A 25,978-nucleotide genomic window follows, 5' to 3' on the forward strand; every position below is an offset into this window, starting at 1 on the left:
CGGAGGCCCCCGCCTGGGGACGCTGTCTGGCTCGAGGTGCGGGGTTACCGGGCACCCCCCACCCGCGGTTCACATGCTGGTCTGTCTTCCTGCCGCCGAAACGAAGCTGGGAATGGGGGTGGAGGGTCGGTAGGGACTGGACAGCCGCGCGGAAGGAAATGGAGTCCCACGTGCTGGCTGCACGCTTGTCCCTGCACTCCCTGCTGTGTGCCTGGGGCACGTCACTCGGCCACTCGGAAACCTGACGCGATAGAAGGGGGAAATGATTCCTGTCCACGTGGAAATCCTTTCCAACAACTGCAGAGCGCCTTGTTACTAGATCTGATCCCCTCCTCTTCCCGTACCTCTCCCGCACCCGAGCACCCTAAAGCTGGGGCCTGGTACGGTGGGGGGGGGGGGGGGGGGAACTTCACGATCTAGGGAAGTGAGCCAGGCGAACAGGGAAGCAGCCTGGAGGCGGTGGAAGTGTGAATACTTCCCTGTCCCCCAACCCCAACCCTCTTTTGGCCCTTGGGATTCCACCAGCCCCCACCCTTAAAGGCTCCCAGCCTGCTTTCAAGCTGGTAGCCTAGGGAGCTGCCGAAGGTGACACAGCCTGGTGACCAGAGGGCTGCTGGCCTCTAAGAAAACCTCATCCTCCTGAGGAAGGGGACAGGGCTGAAAAATCCCAGCAGGACCCAAATCCCCTGGAGGCAGATAAAGAGACTGGTGGACGTGCAAACTTGCACCTGAGCCTCTGGGGGAGGGGCTGGAACCAGAGCCCTTGGGAGGAAGCAGCTGTTAACTGGGAGGGAGAAAACAGTCTGCCCACCCCTTCTGCTCCATGCTCCTTCATACCCTTCCTCAAATACCTTACACAGGAACCTTCGCCAGAGAGCCACAAACTGTAAGGTTCCGACTGTAGAAGATGGGGAAACTGAGGCCTATATAACCAGGTCTGAGAAAGAATGAGAGCCAAGTGCCTGAATTACCTGACATCTCTTAACACCTTGATTTTCAGGCCAAGCCCTTCTCTGCTAGCCACAGGTCGTCTGGGTGGCCTCCTCCTAACCCTGTCCTCCTAGACAGCACCCCCACCCCATTCTCTTTCCCAGATACAGACAGGGAAATGAACGCAGGGCCTGGCAGGAACTGCTTCATGCAGGTCCCACAGGATGTGTGGCACCAAACCCGGCAGGCAGTGTCATACCCCACCCCAGCCCTCCCTGGGTCGGGGAGTTGGAGGGCTGGCCTATCAGGTGGCTTCCTTCCTCCAAAGTGAGAGGGTAGGGAGGGAAAGGGAGGGAACCTTTGTCGGATCTCACCCTGAATTTGGAGAATGTGGGGCCAGATTCCAAGCGGTCTCCCTGGTGACTCTGGGGCAAGAATGCATCTGGAACAGGAAGCCCAGCCAGCAGGAATGTGGTGTCTCAGCACAAGGCTTTGTGTGGGCTCAAAAGAACCCCCACCCCCACAACACACACCCAAGCACACTCCCTTCCGGGTGGTGGGCTCCTGCACTGCCTGACCCCCATGTAGATGTGCCTGAGCCCTCATGTGATGGGGATCCCTCACTGGGGGCCACACCCTCCCATCTGCCTTCTGCGGCCCTGACTGGAGCAGCCGTGTGCCCAGAGCACAGCCACACCCTCGCTGCCCACCTGATGGGTGAGCAGCTGCCCTGAGTTCCTGAGATGCATGGTGGCTGAGCAGAGTCATTCCCTAGGCTGAGGCCAGGGATGCCCAGCTGCCCCTCCACCTCCATGGGGAAGTCCCAGCTTCAGGAAGCACATTTCCTGCAAGCTCAGCACTGAGCTATGCCCTGTGGGAGGAAGGGCAAAGCCAAGAAGGCAGAGGGCAGCTCCTGCCAGAGCAGAGATGGCTGGGAGCCATGGTGACCTCCCTGTGCCCTGGAAGGCAGCCTCTGGTGATGGAGGGGCAAGAGCCCCCACCCCACACCAGAAATTCAGAATTCAGACCCCAGGTTCCTTCCCCAGCATGCACACCCCCTTACCAAGTAGGAGTCCTCGGACCAGTCACTTTCCTCCCTGTCCGCAGTTTCTTCATTTACAGAACAAGGAATACCTACCTCTGTAGGTGGGTGATTAAAGCACTCAAAAAGTTCGTGCTGTTAGAATTATCTACCTTTGTGGGGCGCCTGGGTGTCTCAGTCAGTTAAGCATCCAACTTCAGCTCAGGTCATGATCTCACAGCTCATGAGTTCGAGCCCTGAGTCGGGCTCTGTGCTGACAGCTGGGAGCCTGGAGCCTGCTTCAGATTCTGTGTCTCCCTCTCTCTCTGCCCCCTCCCACTCACGCTCTCTCTCTCTCTCTCTTTCAAAAATAAATAAACATGAAAAAATTATTTAAAAAAAAGAATTATCTACCTTTGTAACTTAGGATCTGTCACCTTCCCATCTCTAACTGAAGGTGGCTATCTTAGATGCTCTCCCTGGGAAACTCTAACTTGAATCTGTCATCATTTCTGAGGTTATTCCCCAAAATGCCAAAAAAAGTAGAGGGTACAGTACTGGATAAATTGCAGTCATATAATTAGGTGGTCTCTCAGGGAGCCCAGGGGGTTCAGTCAGTTGAGCATCCGACTTTAGTTCAGGTCATGATCTCACGGTTTGTAAGTTCCAGCCCTGCATCAGGCTCGCTGCTGTCAAGACAGAACCCACTCTGTCCCCCTCTCTCTGCCCCTCCCCCACCTGCACTCTCTCTCTTTCTCTCTCAAAAATAAAGGTTAAAAAAATTAGGTGATCTCTCCCCCCGCCCTCACTGGGACACAGGGGGTGGGTGCTCACAGCTGGCTTGGGGTGGGGTTGAGGGCAGGGGTAAAAGATCAAAGACAGACCCCAACCTTCTTTGACAAATGGGTTTGACTAATAACTCCCATCTCCCAAAGAAGTTTGCCCCCAAGCTTGAGCTGGCTGTGTAGCCGCAAAGCACTCTGAAACCCTCCGACCCCTGGGAGGAGAGCTGCCTGCCACAACTAAAGAGGTGGATTTCAGCCTGAACCCGTCCAGCCTTCGAAAGGCATTCAACAACTCCCAGGCATACCCATTTCACAAGGGTCTTCATTCCCTACTTCTTCTCCTCTACTCCTCAGAACACCGCTGGCCCACCATGTTCATATTCCAACCCACCCTTTCCAACCTGTCACTTCCCTGCTTAAAATTTTCAAAATGTTCCCTGAGCCTCAAGGTGAAATCAAACCATTTCTTCTGGCATTCAAGGCTCCCATCTCCCTTTCCAGTCTTCTCTTGGTACCTCCTTCAGCCGCTGCCCTAAACTGAGCATTCCACCTGCACTCACCCCTGGCAGTGGATGTTTGTCTCCTCCACCTGCCCAAGTCCTGTTTGTCCTTACACACAGATGGTCTCTGCTCTGTACTCACAGGGCATAGGGCATGCCTGAATGTGCCACATCCGCTCTTAGCACTCATTGCCATGTAGCATTATTTAATTCATGCCAGCTCAGTGGCTGCCACTTGACTATTACCTTCAGGAGTAGATTTCTGTATTCTCACTGTGCCAGGACCCAACTGTTTACAGAGGGGTGAATTCCCCTTTTGCAGGCATTCTCCCCGGCCATGGGCTACATCTGACACTAGGTGGCGTCAAGGAGACTATCCCATTGCGGACCAAAGTTCTGGCCCCACCCACTCCTGAACCACAGAAAGCCTTGATCTTTTCTATGAAAATAAAGGCAGCCATCCAGGCAAAAGGTGAGACAGTTAAATCAAGGTGTAAATTATATCAACAGGTGCCTGAGGAGCCAACACCAACAGTCCACCGAGATTCCTTCCCAAAAGAACCAGACAGCACAAACACCCTCTGGAGCCCAGCTTTGATCTTTTCTGTGAAAATAAAGCTGAGGCTGTGGCCCATTCCTCAGGCTAACTGGGGAACAGGGTGGGTCTGGAGCACCCATGCACCTTTCTGAAATGTCTCTGAGATGGGGGTGGTGGGTGAATAAAGCCTAAAATCTGGTAGGGGACCACTGCCCCCTGTGTCAACTCAAACATACCTGAGGGCAGGCACACCTAACACTAGTCACCCATTATTTTTGTTTCTGGGTTTTTTGTTTGTTTGTTTGTTTGTTTGTTTTTCAAATCAACTACCACTGAAGCCAGCAGGGTCTCCCAGGGAAGGGACACACAGAGCAAGCCTGGCTTGGATGTGAGGACCTTTGGGGGGTAGGTCCTTCAGGGTGGGGCTCCTCTGGTGTATGCTTCCCAGGCAAGACTAACCTGCAGCCCAGTTCAAGGTTATTGCTGGTGATTATCTTTCTCAAGTGCATGCAGACAGCCTTGGGGGAGTGCAAAAGATACTCTACATGTTGCCCCCTCTCCTCCCCACCCGGCTCATCTGGGTAGGTCAGCTGGGCTGGCAGCATTCACCCCAAGTAGAGTGAGGGGCACCGAGTGCCAGCCCAGCCAGTGCTGGTGGAGCATGAGACTGTCACTGAGCCAGGCCTGGATAGCATGGACATCCGGGCCTGCCTCCTGTTTGCTGCCCGCCCTCCGGCATTCCTCCTCTTCTCCAGGCTCCGGATGAGAAACTCATTCCTCTAAAGTACCAGAGATTATCCCAGTAAAACTGGCATCTTTATAAAAGAGTCCAGGAGGGGCACCTGGCGAGCTCAGTTGATGGAGCACGCAACTCTTAATCGTGGGGTTGTAAGTTCAAGCCCCACACAGGGTGCAGAGATTACTTAAAAATAAAATCTTTAGGGGCGCCTGGGTGGCTCAGTCGGTTAAGCGTCCAGCTTCGGCTCAGGTCATGATCTCATGGTCCGTGGGTTCGAGCCCTGCGTCGGGCTCTGTGCTGACAGCTCAGAGCCTGGAGCCTGTTTCAGATTCTGTGTCTCCCTCTTTCTCTGACCCTCCCCTGTTCATGCTCTCTCTCTGTCTCAAAAATAAATAAATGTTAAAAAAAATTTTTTAAATAAAAAAATAAATAAAATCTTTAGAGGCACCTGGGTGGCTCAGTTGGTTAAGCATCTGACTCTTGGTTTCGGCTCAGGTCATGATCTCACAGTTGGTGGGATCGAGTCCTGCGTCGGGCTCTGCCAGTGCAGACCCTACTTGGGGATTCTCTGTCTCCCTCTCTCTGTCTCTCTGCGCCCTTTCCACTCATGCTGTCTCTGTCTCTGTCTCTTTTAAAATAAATAAACTTAAATAAATAAATAAATAAATAAATAAATAAATAAATAAATAATGCAAGCCTCTTCATTAGAGGGTGTCATGTGGTGAAGCACCTGGTAAGGTTTGGTAAGGTTTGGGGATGTGGGGAATAAAGGGGAAAAATTGTGTCAATAAAAACTCTTTACCCAGTGGTAGACAGAGTTCATCCCCAGGGGCAGAAGCAGAGAAGAAGAGGAAAGAGCTACTTTGTTTCATCCATATATGTATATTTATAGAGTTCATATGCCAAAAAAGTTTACAGAGTGAATACCTTTAACCTCTGACCTATCCCTCTCTTTCTACATATTTATCTCTATATCCCAACCTGCTTAATCCCTGTTGCACAAAGATATCCAATGCAGTGCCCACCTCACACTTTGGTGCACAGCCTGTTCTACAGGAGGAAGTGAGTATCTAGCAGAGGCCTGGGATGGTGAAGCTGTCCTCATCCACAGCCCATCACAGGTCCCAGGCTCTAGCCTCACCCAGCCTGGAGGCAGGGGCCCCACCACCAACCACCACCCTTCCATGCCAACTTGCTATTGGCATGGTCCTGGTGCACAGGTGCCTACGTGGTCTAGGGCAGGTTGAGAACCTAGCCGGGTACTCAGGCGTGGGAGCTGAGGGCGGGGGGCGAGGAGTAGCGCTGACGGGCATGCTTCTCGCAGTACAGCTCGTCTCCGACCCAAAAGTGCCCACGCATCTTCAGGTTCAGCCCACAGTCCGCACAGGTGTAGCAGCCTGGGTGGCGGTACCGCCCCTCCTGGATGCGCACAGCCTGGTTCCTGCAGGGGCAATGCAGAAGGGAAAACCATTAGCCTGGTGGAGGGGGGAGTGGGGGAAGGCAGGGTGATAGCATGATGCTGCCATTCTCATTCCCAGGGAGCCTAGTTCCTGGCCAGTTCCAGGCCCACAGTCAGGACCTGGAAAGATCCCCAAATCTCAGACACTGGACTCCCCAAGCCTTCCTTCAGGAATCTCACTTCAATAACCCTCAACCATCACCTCCGGGACTTCTAATTTTTTAAAAAAGGGGGGCACCTGGGTGGCTCAGTTGGTTGGGCATCCCACTTTGGCTCAGGTCATGATCTTGTGGTTCATGAGTTTGAGCCCCATGTTGGGCTCTCTGCTGACAGCTCAGAGCCTGGAGCCTGCTTCAGATTCTGTGTCTCCCTCTCTCTCTGCCCCTCCCCCTCTAACGCTCTCTCTTTCTCTTCCTCTCTCTCTCAAAAATAAATAAACATTAAAAAAATATTTTTTTAAAGCTGTTTCTCCTTTACACATAGGCAAATAAACTCGTCCTGAATTTTCTGGGTTGTTAATGGAGCAGTGGTCCTCTGGGTGTGGTCCCAGGTACCGGGACCATAGCACTACATCACCTGAGGACAAGTTGGAAATGCAAATGCTGGGGCCAGAGACCTCCTGAAGAGGAAACTCTGGGGTACAGGCCAGCAGTCCCTCTAACAAGTCCTCAGGGACTGTGCAGCTGCTCTTTGAGAACCACCACATACAACACTTCCCTTGTGTCTGCACGGCAGGCATGCATAGTATCCCATTCTGGAGCTGAGACAGTAAAGCCTGCAGAGGCTAAGGGATTTACCTAAGGTGAGTCATCTGACCGTCATCATGGCATGTAAGAAATTTATGGCGGAGCGGGTGGACTTTCAGCACTTTTCCAGAGAATGTGGCTGCATTACAATGCCACCCTGTGAGGAAAAATGAACCTACCTCCGGAAAAGTCATCCCTTTCCAAAGGGGGTGAGGAAGGGGCAAGAGCAAAATTTTCCAGGAGGAGGCACTGCATCTAGAGGCAGATCTCCAGAGGCCTTGAGATTGTTGCAGAGAAATCAGAAGCGTCATTTCTTACTCCTCCCAGGAGGGAGGAAGAAATCAGGGAGAAGGGGATGTGGCAGGAAGAAGCCAGCAAGACATTTTAAGAAGGCTTAAAATAACCAACATAGCCCATCACAGGTCTGCTGTGGAAACACCCCTCCAGGGTCCCTGACTGGTGTTGACTCCTCCAGGGGGCATCCCGTGCCCTGCCCCGCCCCACACCTCCCTGTCAGGGTGTGCCTGCCTCCCAGGCCGTAGACACTCACACAATGCTGGTGCTGCACTTCTCACACGTGTGGAGCTTGGGCGGGGTGGCCAGGGCCCTGGAGGTGGGCAGGGAGGACTGGGGGCTCAGCGAGCTGGGCAGGAAGGCAGGTGTGCCACCTGGGAGGGGTGGGGGCAGACACATCAGAGCTCATCCACCGGTCGCGGCACCCGGGCTGTGTTTTCCCACTCACACTCCGCTAGCACGGTTCCCAGGAGACTCCTAAAAGGTGCGCTTCTATGCAGACCCCTGAAGTAACACTGGGTATGAAGGTGAGTGGGTAATGGAGGAAGGGAGTGATCATGGCAGTTCCCTGGCTGAGGCTGAGTTGGCCCAAAAGCTAGGGCAACCTGAGGAGTGTCTGCGCGGTGCCTCCCACGTCCCGCCAAGCAGGCATGGTGATATTGATTAAAAGATGCTGATGATAGATAGTAACAGCGCCACAACACCGTTATAAAGTTTTCAAAGGGTTCTTATGGGCACAGTTGCATGTGAGCCTTGGAACAACACGAAGACAAAGCACAGATGTTACTGGGCGGGTACGTTCCCTGTTTGCAGCCAAGGGCTCCGGGACTCCAGCGGTGAAGCCACTGACCGTCTGCACTCCCCTCACCCCGGGGCCTCTCCCGGGGCCTGCCAAGGCCTCCGGGTCATGATGCACAAGGTCTGCTCCAAACCGTTTCACCCTGACCCCAGTGAACACCCCCGGAGCTAAGTGTCAGAGTTGGAGCCAGCCACCAGATACTGTGCTGGTGAGGCTGCTGATCCCGTAGTCCTGAATGTCCCATCCTCTGCCTCCCAGAAGCCACTGCCCAGGCCAGGCTTTCTCATCTCTCCCCTGGACTAGGCCGGTGCCCCCCCAACACACACAGTACAACTGCAGCACTGACCACACCTCAGGAGCTGGGTGGGCCTGCCTGTCTGCCCTCAGCCTCCACACTCTGCACATCACTGGCCCATCAGACAGGCACAGTGGATGTCTGTCGAGCAAACAACTGAATGGCTGGCAAGAGCCCATATCTCTTATGCACTTCAGCATCTGATGCACTGCCTGGCATCATTTAACCAGTCCTTCTAGGTGAGGGCACTCCTCAGCCTGGCACGTGAGGCCAGGACTTAACCTCTGAGACCACCCTCCATGCTGCCAGGCCCCCCTGTTCTCTCTCGCTCCCACACCAAAGCCCTCCAGCTGCCAACCACTGCATGCCACGGCGCTCTCTGCCACCATCTTAAGGCCCTTTGTTAAAATCTTGATCTTTCTTCAAGGGTCAAGTCAAATCCATCTTCCTCTACGAAGCCCACCCTGGAGACCCAGCCCCCACAGAGCCCACCACCTACCTTTCTCATTCCCCTTTGGCACTTTCCTGACCCCAGCCAGCACCTCTGGGTCCACCCCTACAACCCCCACCAGACTGAAAGCTGCTTTAGTGCAGGGACTCCCTTGGAGCCTATTCCTATGATGAGCACTTAGGAAATATTTGTTCTGTATCATGTCCAGTCAGGGTCCAGGGGTATCCTGCAGGAATCTCCTTCCTGCACCCAAGCCCCCAAGGGGCTCACCTCTCTCTTCAGCCTCCAGAGCCTCCTGCAAGAGCCGAAAGGAGCTGGACTGTCGGGGGGCCACCCGCCCCTCACGATTTTCCTGCAGCATCTTGTAGACTTCTGAATCCTCCTCCAGAAGGCGGCTTCCCCCCTCTGAGTCCACACTGCAGGGACAGGAGCAGCCAGGAGTGAGGGTTCCTTCCCGGGTATGAGGACCAGCAAGAAGGCAGGGAAAGAGTGTCCGGGGGAAGGCATTCTGAGGGAATTCAGAGGATTCAGAGGAAAGCCAAATGGGCTTAAAGTGGCCGGGGACCTCCCCCTGCCCAAATCCCTCTCTGGAAAGCCAATCTGTCTCCTGCCCCTCCCAGGCCCTCCAGGATTCCACCCCACCCTCCGGAATCCACCGGGTACCTGAGTCTGGGACTGGAGGAGTGGGGACCCGGGGAAGGCGGCAGCACCAGCACAGCCGAGTCACCAGCCGTGGCGCGGGTGAGGCTGGCCTGTGGGACAGAGAGGCACCAGGGGAGGAGTCAGTGGCTGGAGCCTTTGGCCCGCACACCCGTCTGGGCTGCCGAGCCAAGCCCGGCTGTTCCCCAGGCCCGACACCAGAGGGCCCCCAGCTCTTGCTGACCAACAGGCCCTCAGGCGGCAAGGGCCCAATACACCAAATCCTACCCTCGGGGCACTAGGGAGTGTTCTGCTCATTCCCAGAAGGGGAGAGAGGCCAGCACCCAACTATGGAGGTGTGAAGTTTCTGCAAGCAGATTGGGCAAGGGGCAGAACAAGCAGAGAGGAAGAAAGCAGATGCTTTTGCAGTGAGAAGAAAACACAAAGGGATGGAGTGAAGGGCCCAAGGACCCGTCTTGGAGTCAGGGATGGGGCAGCACAAGGGACTTCTCTCCTACACACACTTCCTCTCCTAAGAGGGCCCCAGGGTCTGGGCTGACCAACCTCTTCTGGCTGCCCTGGGAGGTCTAATTCTGCCCCGTGGAGCCTTAGGGGCCAGGCCCATTCTGGATCCACACCCCAGCAGCAGCTCCCCCTCCCCAGGTGTGTGCTATCCATCTTGGGCTCTTTTCACTTGCCATCTACCTGGAAATCTTGCCTTCAACCTCATTGTTGCTCTGCTTTCTGGCATGTACCTCTGCACCCTCCCCTACTACCCTGCCCCCTCTCCACGGCCATCCCCCACGGAAAGGGGAACCCCAGAGACAAAAAGACAGGCCACCGTGCACTAGCTGAGGGCACATTTCCCTGGAAAGCCAGCTTTCTTCCATTTTAAAATTCAAAATCAAGGACAAGTTATGGGGTCAAATGACAAAACTGCATGGATTTTAAAGCTAAAAACAGAAACTGCAGAGTTTTGAGAAGAAAGCCCCAGACCCTCACTCCCCCAGCCGTTTTCCCCCAGTCTACATTCCTCCTACACTTGGTGGCCTGCGGTCAACTGACAGACGGTAAGATAATTTCCTCAGGAAGGACAGTCAGCACCAGTTACTTAAGAACGACATCCCATCTCGCTGTCCTGAGCCAGCATGTGCCCTGCACAGGGGCAGCAGCTCGCAGGGAGAAATCCGCCCAGGCTCCCTTTGTAAGCCCAGTTCTCATGCCAGCCAGAGGGGTGCTGTCTTCACATCTGCTCAGCAAGGCGTGTACCTACCCAGAGGTGGCAACTTCCAGTTTCCAGAAGGGTACTATGGAGGCTGGTGGTGTCCTGTGCCTTGGACTGAGCGCAGCCTCAGCCAACTCGAAAGCCAGCAGCAAAATCATGGCCACAGCAGACACCTCATCTATAGTCACCTCTAACCCCCTTCTTCCTTCCAGACCACTGTGCCCTGAGAGAGAGGAGCCCAACTCCCTTACTGGAGAAAGTTCTTCCCTCCCTCCCTCCTAGTCAGCCAGGGATACCTGCCTTCACAAAAGGAACCTTTCATCTCCAAGTCCAGAAAAGCTGTCCACCTGCCCAACAAGAGCTCATCTGTGGCCAACACCCCTCAACATGTGTTCTGGGGAACACAGGGATGTTAATAAGTGAGTGGCAGGTTAGGGCGGGGGGATTCCAGGAGAAATTCTATAGTTAAACAAGTTTAGACAACTAATAAAATTAAATCTATTTATCACGGGACTTCTTAGAATCTTTAAAGGTGCTAAAAGTACACAGTGACTCCCAAGAGGGAAGTGTGGGACCCCGACACTCCCACACCATCTGACCACAGCCTCACTGACAGACCAGAATGCAAACTTCATTGGATTAGGAATATCTGTTTATCCACCAACGCATCCCCAGAGCCTGGGAAGGGTGCCTGACACAAAGCAACTGCTCAATAAAAATTTGTTGAAGGAATGATCACGGTCCTTGGGGCCAAAGAAGGGAACCTGGTGCATGGGGACTGCTTATCCAAGGTTAGTTAGATGGTAGAGGTGGGACTAACCCAAGTCTCCCTGCCACCCGGCCCAGGGCTCCTGTTTACACCACATGGGTGGTCCTCAAATCTTTGGATGCATCAGATCCCTGAAGGCTCCTTAAAACACAGACTGGTCCCCCTGTCCACACTCTCACCCCTGCATCTGATTCAGTAAGTCCAGGCTGAGGCCTGGAAATTTGCATTTCTAACAGGTTCCAAGGTGTTGCTGCTGCTTTGGGACACACTCCCTGTACCACCAGCATCTCCCCTTTGCCCAAGTTTGGGACACCACAAGGAAGAAGGCCAAGATGGATGGGCCCTTTCCAGCCACGCCCTGGGCCAAGCACATTCCCAACTGGTCTCAGCCCAAAGATCTCCCAGAGAAGCCCCCCCTCACCGGGCCCAAACACGCCAGGTCTTGCTTACAAACTGCTTTCCCGTCTCCCTGGCTTATCATCCTCTAATCTAAACCCTACCCGGTCCTACCTCTGACGTCCAGCAAAATTCCTGACAAAGCCTTCTCAGGCCACCCAGCCCACATTCATCTCTCCCCTCCCAGAATGCCTCCTGCTTTTATAATTAAGACCACACTGTTTAGTACTTAATTGTTCCAAAACTGCTTTACATGTTTGTCTTATCTCCCCAACTACATTTTAAATTCTTTAAAGACAGGGATCTTATTGAATGCATTTCTATGCCCACATTGCCTGGCAGGCCACTGGAGAGCCCCTACTGTGCAGCCCCCAGTGAAGCCCACTCCTTCCTTCTCCAGAGCCCCCAGTTTCTAATTCCCTCCCCCAGCCATCTCCAAAGACTCTGCTTTCTGGAATGCAGAATCAACCGGAGGTAGGATTCCAGCAGCTGGGCCTCATCCCTTTCACCCCAAAGGCTGGACATGCCCCCCACCGACTCTGCCCCCAGCAGCTGTGGCCCAGGACTGTTGGCCGACTCAGTCCCTCACTTCCTCACCACCCCTGCCCTTAGAGAGGAGAAATGCTAAGGGAGGTGGGGGGGTGGGGAAGGCTGTCACTAGTGCACAGTGGGATCTGGCAGGGGGGCATCCAAGGTAGAAGAGCAGGGAGAGGGGCAGACAGAGAGTAAGCCAAGTGCTACATGGGGCAGAACCACAGTCCCATTGGTGGTTCTCTGGGCTGAGTCAGACAAGGAGGAAGGGGGATGGGGTGATGGGAGTTGGGGGCAGGCATGGGGCTTGGAATGGGGAGGAATGTGTTCAAGAGATGCAGCCAGAGCCAGAGGGAACCATCCCAACAACAGCAGCAAAACTATTTCAGCCCTGGCCCAAGAGAAACACTCAGGAAGGGAGGAAGCTAGCAGAAGGGGGGAGGCGGCAAATGGGAGTACAAGAGGTAGAAGGCCACCTGGGACTGGCAGGACAGGGCCCCAGGCACAGGAAGTGTGGCCTACCACCAGACACAGTGGCCTTCTGGCTCAGGAGAGGGGCATGCCTGTTGCTAAGAGATGAGGCGCTGGTTGCCCAGGTGGGACCTGCCATCTGCAGCCCAATGTGTGCCACTGGCAACCAGCCAGGACAGGAGGATCTATCCTCCCCACCAGGTATTCTTACCGGTCGACTTCTGGGGCGGCCCCCGTAGGAAAAGCGGTCAGCAGCAGCCAATCCCGGGGAATGTGCCAGGCTCTGGAAACTGAAATGGGGGAAATGGATGGTGTGCGCGCCGGGCATCCCATCCAGCCTGCCTCAGGGAAGAGGAGGGTGCCCTCAAACTCCCCTAAACCCAGTTACTCAGCCTGAGAGGCCTGGTCCAGACCCTGTGGCCACGGTGCTCACCCCCTGGGCTCACCTGCGGCTGACAACAGTCTCTCCAGGGAGGGCCTGCGGGCTGGTGGGGGGCAAGGCAGAGAACGGGCTGCCGGGCTGGGGGCTGGAAAAGACTGGGCTGGAGCAGGAAGACCTCAGGGAGGACTGGCTGTCAGTGTGCGTCCTCACGGAGCCCTGTGGAAAGAAGGACTGAGAAGGGGGTACCCGTCCCCTACCAGCCCTGCCCCTCAGGTCTCCCCTCATTTTGGGGTGCTGGAGTTCCCCGCAGAAGGCACCATCCTACCTGGAAGCGAGTCGCCAGCCCTTCCACAGAGCTTTCCCCATTGGTCTGCTGGGGGGAAGCAGCCCGAGACCTGAGGAGAGGGTAGGGGGGGAGGCAAGTCACAGGGGTCCTGGCCCCCCACTAACGGGATAAGGGCCACAGATTGCAGCTGTTCCCACAAGATTCTCAAGACTAGTACAAGGTTCAAAACATTTGGACATCAGGCTGTCAAATTTCAACTTTGCCAAATTGAAAACAAACAACTATTGTTAACAACTACCATCATTTCTCAAAGGAATGGAAGGTTTAGCATCAGTATGTAGAATTTCAGCGAAAAGTTGAATAAATTCAATTTTAGTAAAAACTCCTCCTATTATCTCTTGTCTTTTTTTTCTTTTCTGTTTTTTAAAGTTTACTTATTTATTTATTTTGAGAGGAAGGGTGCAGGCAAGGGAGGGGCAGAGAGAGGCGGGAGAGTCCCAAGCAGGATCCATAGGCACTATCAGCTTGGAGCCTGAAGTGAGGCCCCATTCTGGGCCTTCACACGGGGCTCAGACTCATGAACTGTGAGATCCTGACCTGAGCCAAAATCAAGAATCAGACACTTAACTGACTGAGCCACCCCGGTGCCCCCCCCCTTTTTTTTTTTTTTTTTGAAGTAATCTCTGTGCCCACTGTGGGGTGGGGCTCAAACTTACAACCCTGAGATGAAAAGTCACATGCTCCACTGACTGAGCCAGCCCAGAGGCCTTTTTCTTTTCCTTCCTTCCTTCCTTCCTTCCTTCTTTCCCTCCTTCCTTCCTTCCTTCCTTCCTTTCTTTCTTTCTTTCTTTCTTCCTTTCTTTCTTTCTTTCCTTTTTTTTTTTTTTAATTTCATACAGACTTTGTCACTGGTCAGCATCAGCTTGTAGATCAACTTTGGGGAAGATTGCTGATTTCACATAAATAATTCTTTATCTTTCACCCATAGAAAAACTGAAGCCTAGAGAAGGAAAGTGAGTTTCCTAAAGCCCGACAATGGCTGGGCCAGCTGCTCACTCTCCTCTACCCAGCCAGAGGCTATTCCCCACCAGCTTTGCTGCTGATGGCTGGAATATCTTGGGGAGGATCATTCCTGGTCCCTTCTTCTTCTTCTTCTTTTTTTTTTTAATTAATTTATTCTTGAGTGAGAGAGAGAGAGAGAGAGAAGAGAGAGAGAGAGAGAGAGGGAGGGAGCATGTGTGCTGCATGAGGGAGGTCAAAGAGAGAGGAAGAGAGAGAGAATCCCAAGCAGGCTCCACACTGTCAGTGGAGAGCCTGATGTAGGGCTTGAACTCACCAACTGTGACATCATGATCTGAACCAAAATCAAGAGTCAGATGCTTAACCAACTGAGGCACCCAGGTGCTCCATGGTCCCTTCTAAACATTTCTCCGTGAAACAAAGGGTGGAGCCAGCCCCCCTTCCTGCAGGACCTGGAGAGCCAGGGCAACAAGTAGGCCCAGCTTTCCACCAATCACCAAGGCAGCCAGCAAGAGAAGAACCCCAGGAGACCCCCTCCAAAGCCCTTCCCACTGGAGCCTTGAACAGGAGGACATTGGAGGGCTGGTACCAGCTGAGGGTGGAGAAAGAGCCTGCCATGTCCCAATCCCACTATACCGTTCCTGGTTGTCTGGCCACTTCTAGAGAGGTCAACAAGAACCTCAGTCACCACACACACCAGCCTCAGCCTCCCCAGGGAGGGGTGTGGGATCAGAGTGAAGGGAGCTTGGGCCTTGGCTCCAGTCCAGAGCACTGCTTCCTGCCACAGAGCTCTGGGTGCTCAAGAGGCTTCCTGAGGTGGGGAAGACTAGGAGGGTTTAGGAGCAGGCCGGGCAAGGGAAAGAAGAGGCAGAGAGTCTTGACCTGCCCAACATGGAGCTGGAGGCTTGGAGGGACTCGGCCAGGCCCACTCCCTGATGGGACTGGATCCCTCTAAGAGGGACCTGAGAGGAAATGGTGGTGTCAGCAGCTCCCTGTCCCTCCCCCACCCGACTCTGCAGTCTCTTGTAGATTTTGGTCCCCTTCCCAGCTGCCATGAGGTACTACTCTCCACCCTCCTCGTCTGGGTCCCACTCCTGCAAACACTCATGAGTCTGAGTGGCATGAGGGAGTCACTAAAGGGGCCGGGACATCATGGGAGCCAGCTTCTACAGCACTGTGGGATGGTAGAGGTGAAGAGAGGGCATGGAGCCAGGGCCCAGAGAGAGCCCAGTGGGGAAGGGGGGGGGGGGGCAGAGAGGCAGGAGGTATCTGACTCAAGTTCAAGGCCCGCCCAGAGGGTTCTCCTGGCTGGGGGATCTTCCAGCATTCCTTCCCTGTGACTCACTATGATGCCCCACCCCAGGGAGCCACCTGTTCCCCTCCCCAACCCAGGCTTCTGGACTGAAAACCCAAGCCCAGGAATCTGCCTTCACCAACACAGCCTGGAGAGGCAAAGGGGAAGGACAGAGGGGTTCTTTGGGGAATGAGCCTCCAAACTCCTCAACCTACTCCCCAGGACATGAACAAAGGCCATCCCCTCTTGGAGGCAGGGGCCCAGAAGACCCAGCCTAAGGCACACCTTTCCCCTCTTCAACCCACTTCATGCCCACACCCTGTGCCCTGCACACTTGGGAACCAGTCAAACCCGGGCATCCAGGTGGCTGATGCCAGCCTGCCCTGCCCATGGCTACATGCCCAGCTAGGTACAGGGACACCCCTCAGCCCACTCTGCTGCAGGTCCAGAGCCCAGACCGTCTAAAGATGAGCCAAAAGGGCCCAGGAAGGCCGGGCTGGGGCTAAGAACAGGGGGTGAGGGCAGCCACTGTGCAGCGGGCTGGCCGAGGGGAGGAGAATGCTGGCAGGCCCAGCAGAGGTGGAGGGCCTACCGGTCTAGCTGCAGCCTCAGGGGTGAGGGGCTCTGGCGGATCTTGCTCTGGGCCTCAGCATGAAGCATACCCTCAGCACTCTCCCCGTTGATGGCCACAATAATGTCTCCAGGCCGGAGGTCAGCAGCCTCAGCCTTGCTCCTCTCAGTTACCTGGAGGGGATGAGAAGCAAGTGGTCTGAGGCACCCCTGCTCAGACAGTGATGACATTATGTAGGAATGGAGGAGAGGGGATTTCTCTCTGTCCTGCCCAAGAAACACAGAACCTGGTTTGAACCAGACTGGCCTGTGTCCCCCTTTGTCTCTCTGCACAGCAGTGTCTGCCCAGCTTATCAGCTAATCCCCTCCAAAAGCTGGAGTGGAACCCCACCCCCCACCCCAGCACTGACACTCTAACAGGGGCCTCCAGAAGAAATGGCAGAGTTTCAGGGACTGTGCTTGGAAATACTTTTGGATAGAGAGCCCTGCCCGTGCAAATCACACCATGCAGGTGGCTGCCTGCACACAGGCCTTCTGCATGAATGCTCCCTGGCCTGGGCCTGGGTCAAGAGGAAACTGCCAAGAACTTGGGGCTCCTGTTCTCATAACCTCCCAAAATGGCTGCCAGCAGGTATGGGGTTGGTGAGCAAGGAGAAAAGAGCAGGCCCTGTACTTGGACCAGCTCCCTTTCACTCCCTAGTAGTCTGCTCCTGAAGTGGTCACCACATCCCCATGGCAACAGGGCCCAGGAGCCTGGTCCTCCCCAGGCTAACACTCCCAGAAGCAGGCCTTCTGGCTCCAGAATTAAAAAAGAAAGGTGCCTGTGGGGACCAGGTAGACAGGGTAGACCCTAACTTTGGGGGTACCACCTTAGCTCCTGGAATTAGTCCTTACCTTGGTCACCATGATAGGCGTGTGGAAATCCCTGCCCCCAGTGATCCGGAAGCCCCAGGGCCCTGGCCCCACCACATCCACTGTTAGGGCCATATCTGAGGAAGAAGGGATGGAGACACTGTAAGGTGATGGAAGAGGTAAAAGAGAGGGGATGACAGGTCCAGGGAGCAGCCAGTCAGGGGCTGGGCGGGTGAAGGGGAGGGTAGAGGAAGTGACTAACTCCCTCCCTCCCCCCCCCCCAGTTTCACTTCCCCCGCCCTGGGAAGCCATGACTCTGAGTTCCCCCTTCACCGCCACCATCTTCAGCAAAGCAACTCCCCAAAGGCAGGCTGTTAGGGTGCCTCACAGGGGCTTTTGCCGGAGAACAGGCGGCAGGGGCTAGCAGGTGGTAGGAGATGTCATGGTTTCCTGCCTCTCCCTCTCCCCCTCCCCCACCACAAGGTTAAGTCCCACCAGTGCTGGCTTCCGGTCCCCAAAACTGACTGCACAAGGTACTTCCTCCCCACTCTGGGGGAGGGCAGCACTCTGGGAACAGGAGTGATAGCAAACAAGGGGGTGATGCCACCACAGACTCTTCAAGTAGTTGGCTGGATGGGGACTGGCCCAAGGTCTTCAGGGGAGCCTCCTGGCTGCCTGCCTGGCCCCTGGCGATGTGGTCCAGATAGGCAAGACTGGGCTTCCCACCTCCTCCAGGGGCCTGCTGCCCTCTGAACAGCCCCGGCCAGGAGGACGGGCTCATCTGCCAAGTTGGGCACACCCACCCCCTGGCAATGGCCAGCAGGTTGAGCTGATTGATGCTGCCTGCTAGCTGGGGCCACAGGCCTCCCATCCACTGCCCCCTCCGCTGGGCAAGGGAGTGTCCTTGCACACCAAGCCCTTGTAGGATTTCCTGAGCCTCTAGTTATGGAGCTGGGAGCCAACCCAGGCAGGAAGCTGCAATGCCAGCCTGGGCCACCACCCTGCCCAGCACCCACCCTGGGGCTGCCCCTGGGGAGGCCCAGTGACTGCAAGTGCTGCCAATCAACATCAAAGACACTAGGGCCACTTCCCGTGTTTAGGAACCTGGGCAGAGGACGCCCAAGCAAGAGGAGCTGTCTGCCCTCTCCCCGGTCCTTGGCTTCCCCTTTTGCTCCGGACTAGCCCCTGTCCCTGCCTAGGTACCCAGGTTGGCGCTGGCGGTTCATAGACGCTTTGGAGTCTCAGACCTTTGAGCCTGCCTGTGGACTCCGCGCCCGGGGCCCCGGGGAGGTGCCCAGCCCGTCGGCCCGGCTCTCCCAGTTCTGGCACCTTCTGTGCTCCGAGGCCAAAGTACCCACGGGCCGGGGGCTGGAGGAGGAGCGCCCGGGACCAGGAAAGCCCAGCACGCGGGGCGCACCAGCCTCTAGGGAGGCTGCAGGCCGTGGGCGGAGGAAAGAGCCGAGGCGCTGAGAGCTGCGCAGAGGGGACGCGGCGCGCAGAGCTGCGAGGTCCCCGGAGCCGGGAAGCTCGTCGGCCGTGCGGACGGTGCGCAGGTGGGCGCGCTCACCTGGCTCCCGCTCACCTGGCTCGCTCTCACTCGTCGGGCTGGGAGGCCAGGCCCGGTAGGGAAGGGAGGGGAAGGAGGGAAGGTGTGGAGACACCGCCGCTCCCGCTGCCGCCGCTGCCGCCGTCTGCCCGACTCTGGGGAGAGCCCGCCCGGGGCTCCAGGACCTGCCTCCGCCCATGTGATCCCGGAGCCGCCCCTGCCGCCGCCCCTGGCCGGGGAGGACGCCTCCTCCGCGCAGCCCAGCCCCGGCGCTGCCACCTGGCCCGCGCCCCGCGGGGGGTGTGCGGGTGGGGGGAGGGTCTCTCCCTAGAGGCCCCTGAAGGCTGCGGTCGTCGTCCCCGAGGTGCCCTTCTCCTCCCGACTGCCCCTGAGGGTGCCGCGGAGGCGTTCCGGTGACGGGTCGCGAGCCCCACTTCACAAACAGCTGAGACTGGCGCCCCTCCCGAAACTCCCCCAGGCCGGTCGCGCCCACCCGCCTTCGAAGGGCCCCTCGAGCACCCCCACACCCGGGGCGGGGGCGGGGCTGGGCCGGCTGGGTCTGTCTGCGGTCCGTCTGGCATCGCCGCCCACTCCGGGCTCTGACACAGGCGCGGGTGCAGTCCCGACACCCACAGATCCCCAGCCGCGGCCGCCCCTCCGACCTCTTCAACTCCGTTCCCCAACGGCCGGCGCCCCGGCTAGTCGGTGGCGCAGACTGCTGGGGTTTTCGGGCTGCTCGGAGCTTCCCTGTATGAGATGCTTCTCAAGCCTGCTCCGCTCAGGGAGACCTTCCAGGCCCAAGAGATGGAGAGACTGCTGGCTGGAGGGCGCTGGGCACTCTCCCGGGCTGATGCTCTTTCCGTTCCTAGCTGCCCTCCCCTCACGCTCTCTGCTGCCCCGCCTGGGGTGGGCCAGCCCCAACAGTCACCACTGGCCCTCGCTGCCCATGTGGCCAGCCCTCTGCCAACCACCTGGAACCCAGGCTCTAGGGCTCTGGAGAGGACAGCCGAAGAAAGGCCCCAGGCACCAGCTCAGTACCATCTGGCAAATGGTTCCCCAGAGCCATACCTGGCAACCCTCACCCTGGAGACCTCGGGGCCCACCAGAGCTGGCTCTGGCATCTCCCACCGGCCTCTGGTCTGCACTGTCTCTGCCAGGCTGGTTTGTTTTCAGGGAAGCACACCTGTGGGCACAGCTGTAACTTGCCTGCTTCAGGTATGAGTCATTCCCTCCAGGTTCCCTCTGCAAGGAGTGCCCTCACCATCCCTCTCGCCAACCTATGCCCTGTGTCTCGTCCTCCTTGCACTCACAAACCCGGAGACTCTGGGTCTCCCTCCCACAGCCTCTGTCCTCTGTGTGCTTAAGCCACTCTCCCACCAACCAGTCTTGGGCCTCCTGGAATGGCCACTTTGCCTGGTACATCCGCTCTACCTCCCCGACTAGGCTGGAAGCCCTTGAGGGAGCAGGAAGCTGCAGGACAGGCAAGCATAGCCTTGGGGTCACACAGACCTAGCCTCAAATGCATGATCTGCTTCTTATTGTGGGACTTTGGGTAATTTCCTCAGTTTCCCCACAGGTAAAGTGAGCATAATGCATACTTTAGCCTCCTGTTGCGTAGACTGTCCTCTCATATAAAGCTGCTGGCGTGCAGATTCCTCTTAGAGCAGGGTGGGGGGATTGGTTCACTGCTCCATTCCCAGAGCCTAGTACAGTGCCTGGCACACAGTAGGCACTCAATAAATGTTGAATGAATATTGTTTGAAATGATTGAATGGATTAATTTCCCTTCCTTCACCCCCAATTTGTGGCAGGGCCTCTGTTTTACACTTCTTTGTGCTCCTGACTTTGCACTGGTCTCTAGAAACATCTACAGGTTAATCTACAGGATTTCTGCTCTGTGGGCCATGCAGTCACAAAACTCATGACAAAGACAAAGTCGTCCGACCCAGGGACAAGATCCTGTGGAACAGAAGGGAGTACTGTCCTGCTCTAAGCAACTCTGTGGCCCTGGGCAAATCTATCAGCTCACCTCTCTAATGGCATGAGCATCCCCAGTGGCCTACAGCCCTTTCTGACTCTGACCCCACAGGTCCCCCTCACCCCTCAGGCCTGTGATCTTCCGGTGACCTCCTGCCTCACACCAGGTCAAGGCACAGAAGTAGTCATTGTACAGGCAGGTCTGTCGTGGCAGGCAGCCCAGGGGCGTAGGGTTGGCTTGCTGGGGAGGTTTCAGGGATCTATCAAAGAGGGTGTGGATTTGGTTTCTGCCCCAGGGAAAGGAAGTCACAACCCTGCTATCTTTGATGAGGGCATCAGGGAATGTGGAGAAGCTGGGACAGGGGATGAGGAACAGGCCAGTGGGTTCCTGGAGAATAATCATTTGCACAAGATGGGCTGGACCTACCAACTTAGAAGCAGATCATGGTGAGGACCAGGGTGGACAGAACAGATGGTGTGCACGTAGGTCTTGTTCTTCCAGCTGCTGTTTAACCAGTATTGGGGCCCAGGCCACACCCAGGCTATGGCCCTGTCATTCACAGGTCTCCCCCACCCCCATCCCGGCAGAGCAAGGCACCAGCACCTCTTCCCACCCACAGGCCTGGAAGACAGGATTGCCAGGAAGTATATAAAGGAGGCCCAACCTGGGGCGGCCCCAGGGAAGTCCTTGGCCTCCTGCATGACCTTTCTTCTCTGGGACAAGGACTGCCTGGGCATTTGATACACTTTGTGCAGACAGGTGGCAAGAGTCATTGGACCTGACTTCACATTCATGTGGCCCAGACAACTTAACTTCTCAGCCTCGCTCTCTCGTCCTATAAAACAGAATCATACACCTATCATTGAGACGCTTACGTCAGAGAACACACGTGTAGCACCTCATGCCCTGCTCAACTCCCAGCAGCTGCCAAGGACTGGAGTTTTCTTTCTTGGCAGAGCAGCCGGCCCAGACGGTGCCACTGCTGTCGCCTAGCAGGATCCACCAGGCCCCAGGACTCTGAAACCTTGGGCGAGAAGAGTTGCTTCGGGTAAGCTGTGCCCCACCACTCCCAGCTTCCCGCAATTGATTGCTCAAAAACCCGAGCTCAAAGAAGAAAGTAAACAAACACACGAGAGCTTTGGTGTGGAACTGGAGCACACAGAAGGAAAACATTAGGAGCAGAAGAGCTAGAAATGTCATCTAGTCCAGCAACCCCATGGCCACTCCGGAATCAAAACAGCCTGCACACAAGGCCACATTCAGCTCCCATCTCTGGTTTCTCCCCACAATCAGGCCTTGCCCTGGGCCCTGTGACGTGAGTTCTCTCTCAGCATTGCTTGTCAGACTGCTGTCTGGTCCTGGGGGCTGCCCCATTCTGCCTGAGACCCCGGGGGCTGAGATCTTTAGAGACAATGATGGTGCTTTTCCAGCCTCCCCTTTCACACACACACTCAACATCCCACCTGGTTCCCAGCACAGCTGACAGCAGAGAGAATTCCCACAACGCTAAGCGGGAGGAGCCCTCTCCTGCCCAGAAGGAAAAGGACTGGCAAGGTCCCTGGTATCCAGATTTATTTGACATTCTCTTTCAGAGGGGACTTGGGGGTTGGAGGAGCTGGGGAGGCTGGAGGGCAGCACACATCAGTCTTCTGGGAGAACACCTGGAATAGGCCAGTCCTCTGAGGCCCACCCCTTCCTGGGCACTACAGCAGCAGGATGGCCCACACAGCCCAAGCCCAGGGCTGGCAGCCTTTGGGAAGAGGGTGCCTTCAGGCAAGACCTCTTACCAGGCCTTGGGCATAAGGAGGTGCTGTGTCCCTCTCCCACCTCACTCCCAATCCCAGCTGGAGGCAGGAAGGCAAAGGGGGCAGCAGGTAAGCTGGACTGAAAGAGGAGGAATCTCCTCCAGGCAGAGGCGGCCTTTGGTCTCTGTTAGGTTAGGAAGCTGGTCCTTGTTAGAAGAACCCCATGGGGGTGAAGCTGGGAGCTGGTCCCTGTTAGAGGAAATGCCATAGCAGGGCGGGGTGGGGGGCTCCAGGGTCTGGTCTCAATAAGGCCTGGAAACAGTCTCCACTTCAAAGCAGACCTCTATATTTGGGGAGTGTGGTAGGGGAGGAAATAAAAAGGCTGTTGGAGGAATGTTTGTGAGTTGTGGGTGGGAAGCAGTCCAGGGGGCTTCGAGGGGGCTCCAAAGAATGGCTGCTGGAGTTGTCTGCAGATGCCAGCAGCTCAGGTCTTGGGGAAGGGAGGGAGGGGGGATCTTCTCTCCCTCCTGTAAGTGCTACCGCTCCCCACCCCATCCTGGCTTGGCTCTGAGTTGCCACGGAGACCACCACTCAAACCGGAGCTACATAATTTCCAGGGAATGTCCCAAATTTCTGGGTCCTCCGGGAGACACCTGAAAGAGAAAAAGAGAAAAGGCATTCCCTAAACTTCTTTATTTAGTAGGAATGTGGGGGTGTGGGACCTTCTCCCTACTGGCAGCCCACGGAACTGCATGTGGAGTCCCTGTCCCAGGGACGAAGGATTTGCTTTCCTCATTTCTGCCCCCTAGCGGGCAGCTGGGCAAAGCTACACTTCCTAAATTCAATGACTCGGAGTTTGAGTACTCTACAGTGTATAACTTTGCACACAGCACTGAATTACCCAGCCTTCCTCAGGAAAGTAAGCAGGCGGATGAATTCAGACCTTAAATCTGAGATTTAGCAGACCTTAAATATGGAGGAAACTCACTGTTCTCACCTTTATTTTTAAAAACAATTTAAAAAAATTTTTTAATGTTTATTTTTTGAGAGAGAGAGAGAGAGAGTGCAAGCGGGGTAAGGACAGTGAGAGAGCGAGACACAGAATCGAAACCAGGCTCCAGGCTCTGAGCTGTCAACACAGAGCCTGATGCGGGGCTCGAACTCAAAGACCACGAGATCATGACCTGAGCCGAAGTCAGACGCTTAACCGATTGAGCCACCCAGGTGCCCCTAAAAACAAACTTTTTAATGTTTATTTATTTTTGAGAGAGAGAGAGAGAGAGAGAGTGACAGAGAGACAGAGTGTGAGTGGGGAGGGGCAGAGAAAGAGGGAGACACAGAATCAGAGGCAGGCTCCAGGCTCCGAGCTGTCAGCACAGAGCCCGATGCGGGGCTGGAACCCACAAACCGCGAGATCATGACCTGAGCCTAAGCTGGATGCTTAACCAACCGAGCCATTCAGATGCCCCACCTTCAATTTATTTTTTTAAATGTTTATTTATTTATTTTGGGAGAGACAGAACCCCAAGCAGCCTCCACACCCAGTGTAGAGCTGGACACGGGCCTCCATGTCACCACCATCAATGACCTGAGCCAGAATTGAGTCAGACACTTAACCCATTGAGCCACCTAGGCGTCCTTCACCTTCACCTTACAGATGGGACAGACAGGCAAGGCCTAAAGAGAAGGCCGAGTGAATTCCCCAAAAGCACTTAGGGGTAGAGGTGGGAGTAAAATCCAGGCCTTGGGTCTGCTACAACCCCAAAGAAACCCATGTTCTGGGGGTGGAGAAGGGGGAATGCTAGAAGACACAGGAATATAAAATGAAAATAAAGTCCTGAACCTTCCCCTGCTAGCAGGCTGGCATCCTGACTTCCTTATGAGCAGCCTATGCTCACCCTGTCCCCAGGCCTTGCCGATACTGTTCCCCTACCTGGGATGCCTCCCCTAATCCTTCCCCTGCCCTTCAAGGCCTAGCTCCCCAACTTCCTCCAGGAAGCCTTCCCTGTCCAAAATGATAACCACTAGCCACATGTAGCTACCGAGCTCTTGGACTGTACTAGCATGACTAAGATACTGAACTTTCCAAGTCTTTCCTCTAAAAGCACTGTGGCTTATACCACAAAAGTGGTGCTTTTTCTTCTTGTCTACATTTGCAAAGCTTTATTAGTAGTAAAGAAAAAAAATTCAAAAGCAGGGGCACCTTGGTGGCTCAGTCGGTTGGTTAAGCATCCAACTCTTGATTTCAGCTCAGGTCATGATCTCACAGTTCGTGAGTTCAAGCCCCGCATCGGGCTCTGTGCTGTCAGTGTGGAGCCTGCTTGGGATTCTCTCTCTCCCACTCTCTCTGCCCCTCCCCTGCGCTCTCTGTCTCAAAATAAATAAATAAACTAAGTTAGTAAATCCAGCAAAAGCAGAAGTGTACAGAGGAAAATGAGGATGTGCCCCCCAAGCCCACCCCTCTGAGGCAAGCACTGTTAACACGTTAGTGCTCCGTGATCGCTGGTGTGTCAGAAACTTGGTCAGCAATGAGGTGCTAGGATTCAGATGAGAAACGGTGGGTTGCCAGGTCAAGAGACTGCCCCTGGGGCCACCAAGCAGTCTTGCCACCCTTTAGGCTCGGCAGCCTGCTGTGGGAGGGGGCTCTGGCTGCTCGCTACTCTCTGAAAACGGCCCCTTCCTCTGAAGCTGAGGCCTGTATGGCCCTGCCCACTTGGAGGAAACAGGCTGTGTGAAGCCTGCTGGGTTGGTCACCTTGAACCAGGCCAAGGCCAACTTGAGGCTTCCTGCTTTAGTCCTTTGCCTGAGCTGCCCTAGGACCAGCCCTAAGGGCCGGGATCTTTCTCTACTCCCTCTTGTGGGCAGGGGAGCCAGCTGCTAACTGGGTGTGGGGGTGGGTATATTTGGATGTGAGACTTGGTCCTTTCCATCAGAGACAGGTGTGTGGTGGGAAGGACCAGGGCTGTGAGGGTCAGGAACGCTGCTGTCTTGAGTCCATGCTGACTTCATCAGTGACCCTAGGTTTGTCGGTCAGACTGCAAATCTTTGCTGAATCGACACTGGCAGGCCAACAGCCCACTAAATCTTCCCAGGGACCCCAAGATACCCACTCTGACCTGTCCCTTGGGTCATCCCCCAGGACCCTGAGATATTCCCCAGCTATCCTGCCCAGAACTCACAGATATCCCCTTCTGGTCTGGCCCTTAGCCCATCTCCCTGGGACCTTGAAATACCCCTTCCAACCTGCCACCCCCCAGCCCACCTGCCAGGCCCACATACCCACAAACCAGCCATCATCACACTGCTGCATGACGTCCACCCGATCCCCCTCCCGCAGCTCCAGCTCATCCTCATTCTGGGGCCGGTACTGGTACATCGCCCGATACCTGTGGGAGACAGCATCATGGCAACAACTAGAGTCTGGCCCCTGCCTCAGATCAGGCCCAGAGAGTCTAACTCAAGTGTTGCCATGTCCTCTGAGTTTTCCAGATAATCCCATTGGCCTCTGGCCCAGCTTCTAGAATGGCAACTCTGTCTGGCTTCAGTGCATCCTTTCCCAGGCCTGCACCCTGTGCTCCAAGCCCTAACTACCCCAACCCCTCCTCCTCCGAGCTCCCAGTGCCTTCAGGTCTGTTCTACCAGTTCCCACACTTCACACATACACGCACTGACCTCAGGGCTGGAAACACAGTGAGGAGACTGAGGCCAAGGGGCAGA

The 25,978-nt window shown here is 55.6% G+C and overlaps 2 protein-coding genes across 9 annotated transcripts in view; both read right to left on the minus strand.

Moving 5' to 3' along the window:
- Nucleotides 1-5,244: 5,244 nt before the first annotated feature.
- Nucleotides 5,245-18,708, minus strand: PDLIM2 (PDZ and LIM domain 2). Of its 2 annotated transcripts, none has more exons than XM_042983266.1 (10): nt 18,560-18,708; nt 17,035-17,129; nt 16,163-16,314; nt 13,296-13,365; nt 13,035-13,186; nt 12,800-12,878; nt 9,221-9,309; nt 8,828-8,973; nt 7,269-7,386; nt 5,245-5,954 (listed from the first exon to the last, which is right to left on the minus strand). In XM_042983266.1, the coding sequence occupies exons 2-10, from the start codon at nt 17,125-17,127 to the stop codon at nt 5,777-5,779; spliced, it is 1,077 nt and encodes a 358-aa protein (XP_042839200.1). In that variant the 5' UTR covers nt 17,128-17,129; nt 18,560-18,708; the 3' UTR covers nt 5,245-5,776. The 2 variants fall into 2 exon arrangements, with proteins under 2 accessions (XP_042839200.1, XP_042839201.1); XM_042983267.1 differs by having other exon boundaries at nt 5,246-5,954; nt 18,575-18,708.
- A 3,877-nt stretch (nt 18,709-22,585) lies between these two features.
- SORBS3 (sorbin and SH3 domain containing 3) overlaps nt 22,586-25,978 on the minus strand; it is a 28,854-nt gene continuing 25,461 nt past the window's right edge. For all 7 annotated transcript variants that reach the window (XM_042983271.1, XM_042983272.1, XM_042983269.1 and 4 more), the window contains 2 exons: nt 25,541-25,647; nt 22,586-22,914 (listed from right to left, as the gene is read on the minus strand). In XM_042983271.1, coding sequence (XP_042839205.1) covers nt 22,853-22,914; nt 25,541-25,647 — 169 coding nt within the window. In that variant the 3' untranslated portion in view covers nt 22,586-22,852. The remainder of the gene's footprint in view (nt 22,915-25,540; nt 25,648-25,978) is intronic.

This window comes from Panthera tigris, chromosome B1, assembly GCF_018350195.1.
Source record: "Panthera tigris isolate Pti1 chromosome B1, P.tigris_Pti1_mat1.1, whole genome shotgun sequence".
In the NCBI taxonomy this organism is placed as follows: domain Eukaryota; kingdom Metazoa; phylum Chordata; class Mammalia; order Carnivora; family Felidae; genus Panthera; species Panthera tigris.

Bases quoted from the DNA above. Each gene is read 5' to 3' on its own strand.
- PDLIM2 (XM_042983266.1), bottom strand. From the start codon at position 17,127: ATGGCCCTAACAGTGGATGTGGTGGGGCCAGGGCCCTGGGGCTTCCGG. The intron at 12,879-13,034 runs GTGAGCCCAGGG...CCCCCATTTCAG, and splicing joins GAGACTGTTGTCAGCCGCAG to TTTCCAGAGCCTGGCACATT. The intron at 9,310-12,799 runs GTAAGAATACCT...TCTGTCCCACAG, and splicing joins GCCGCCCCAGAAGTCGACCG to GCCAGCCTCACCCGCGCCAC.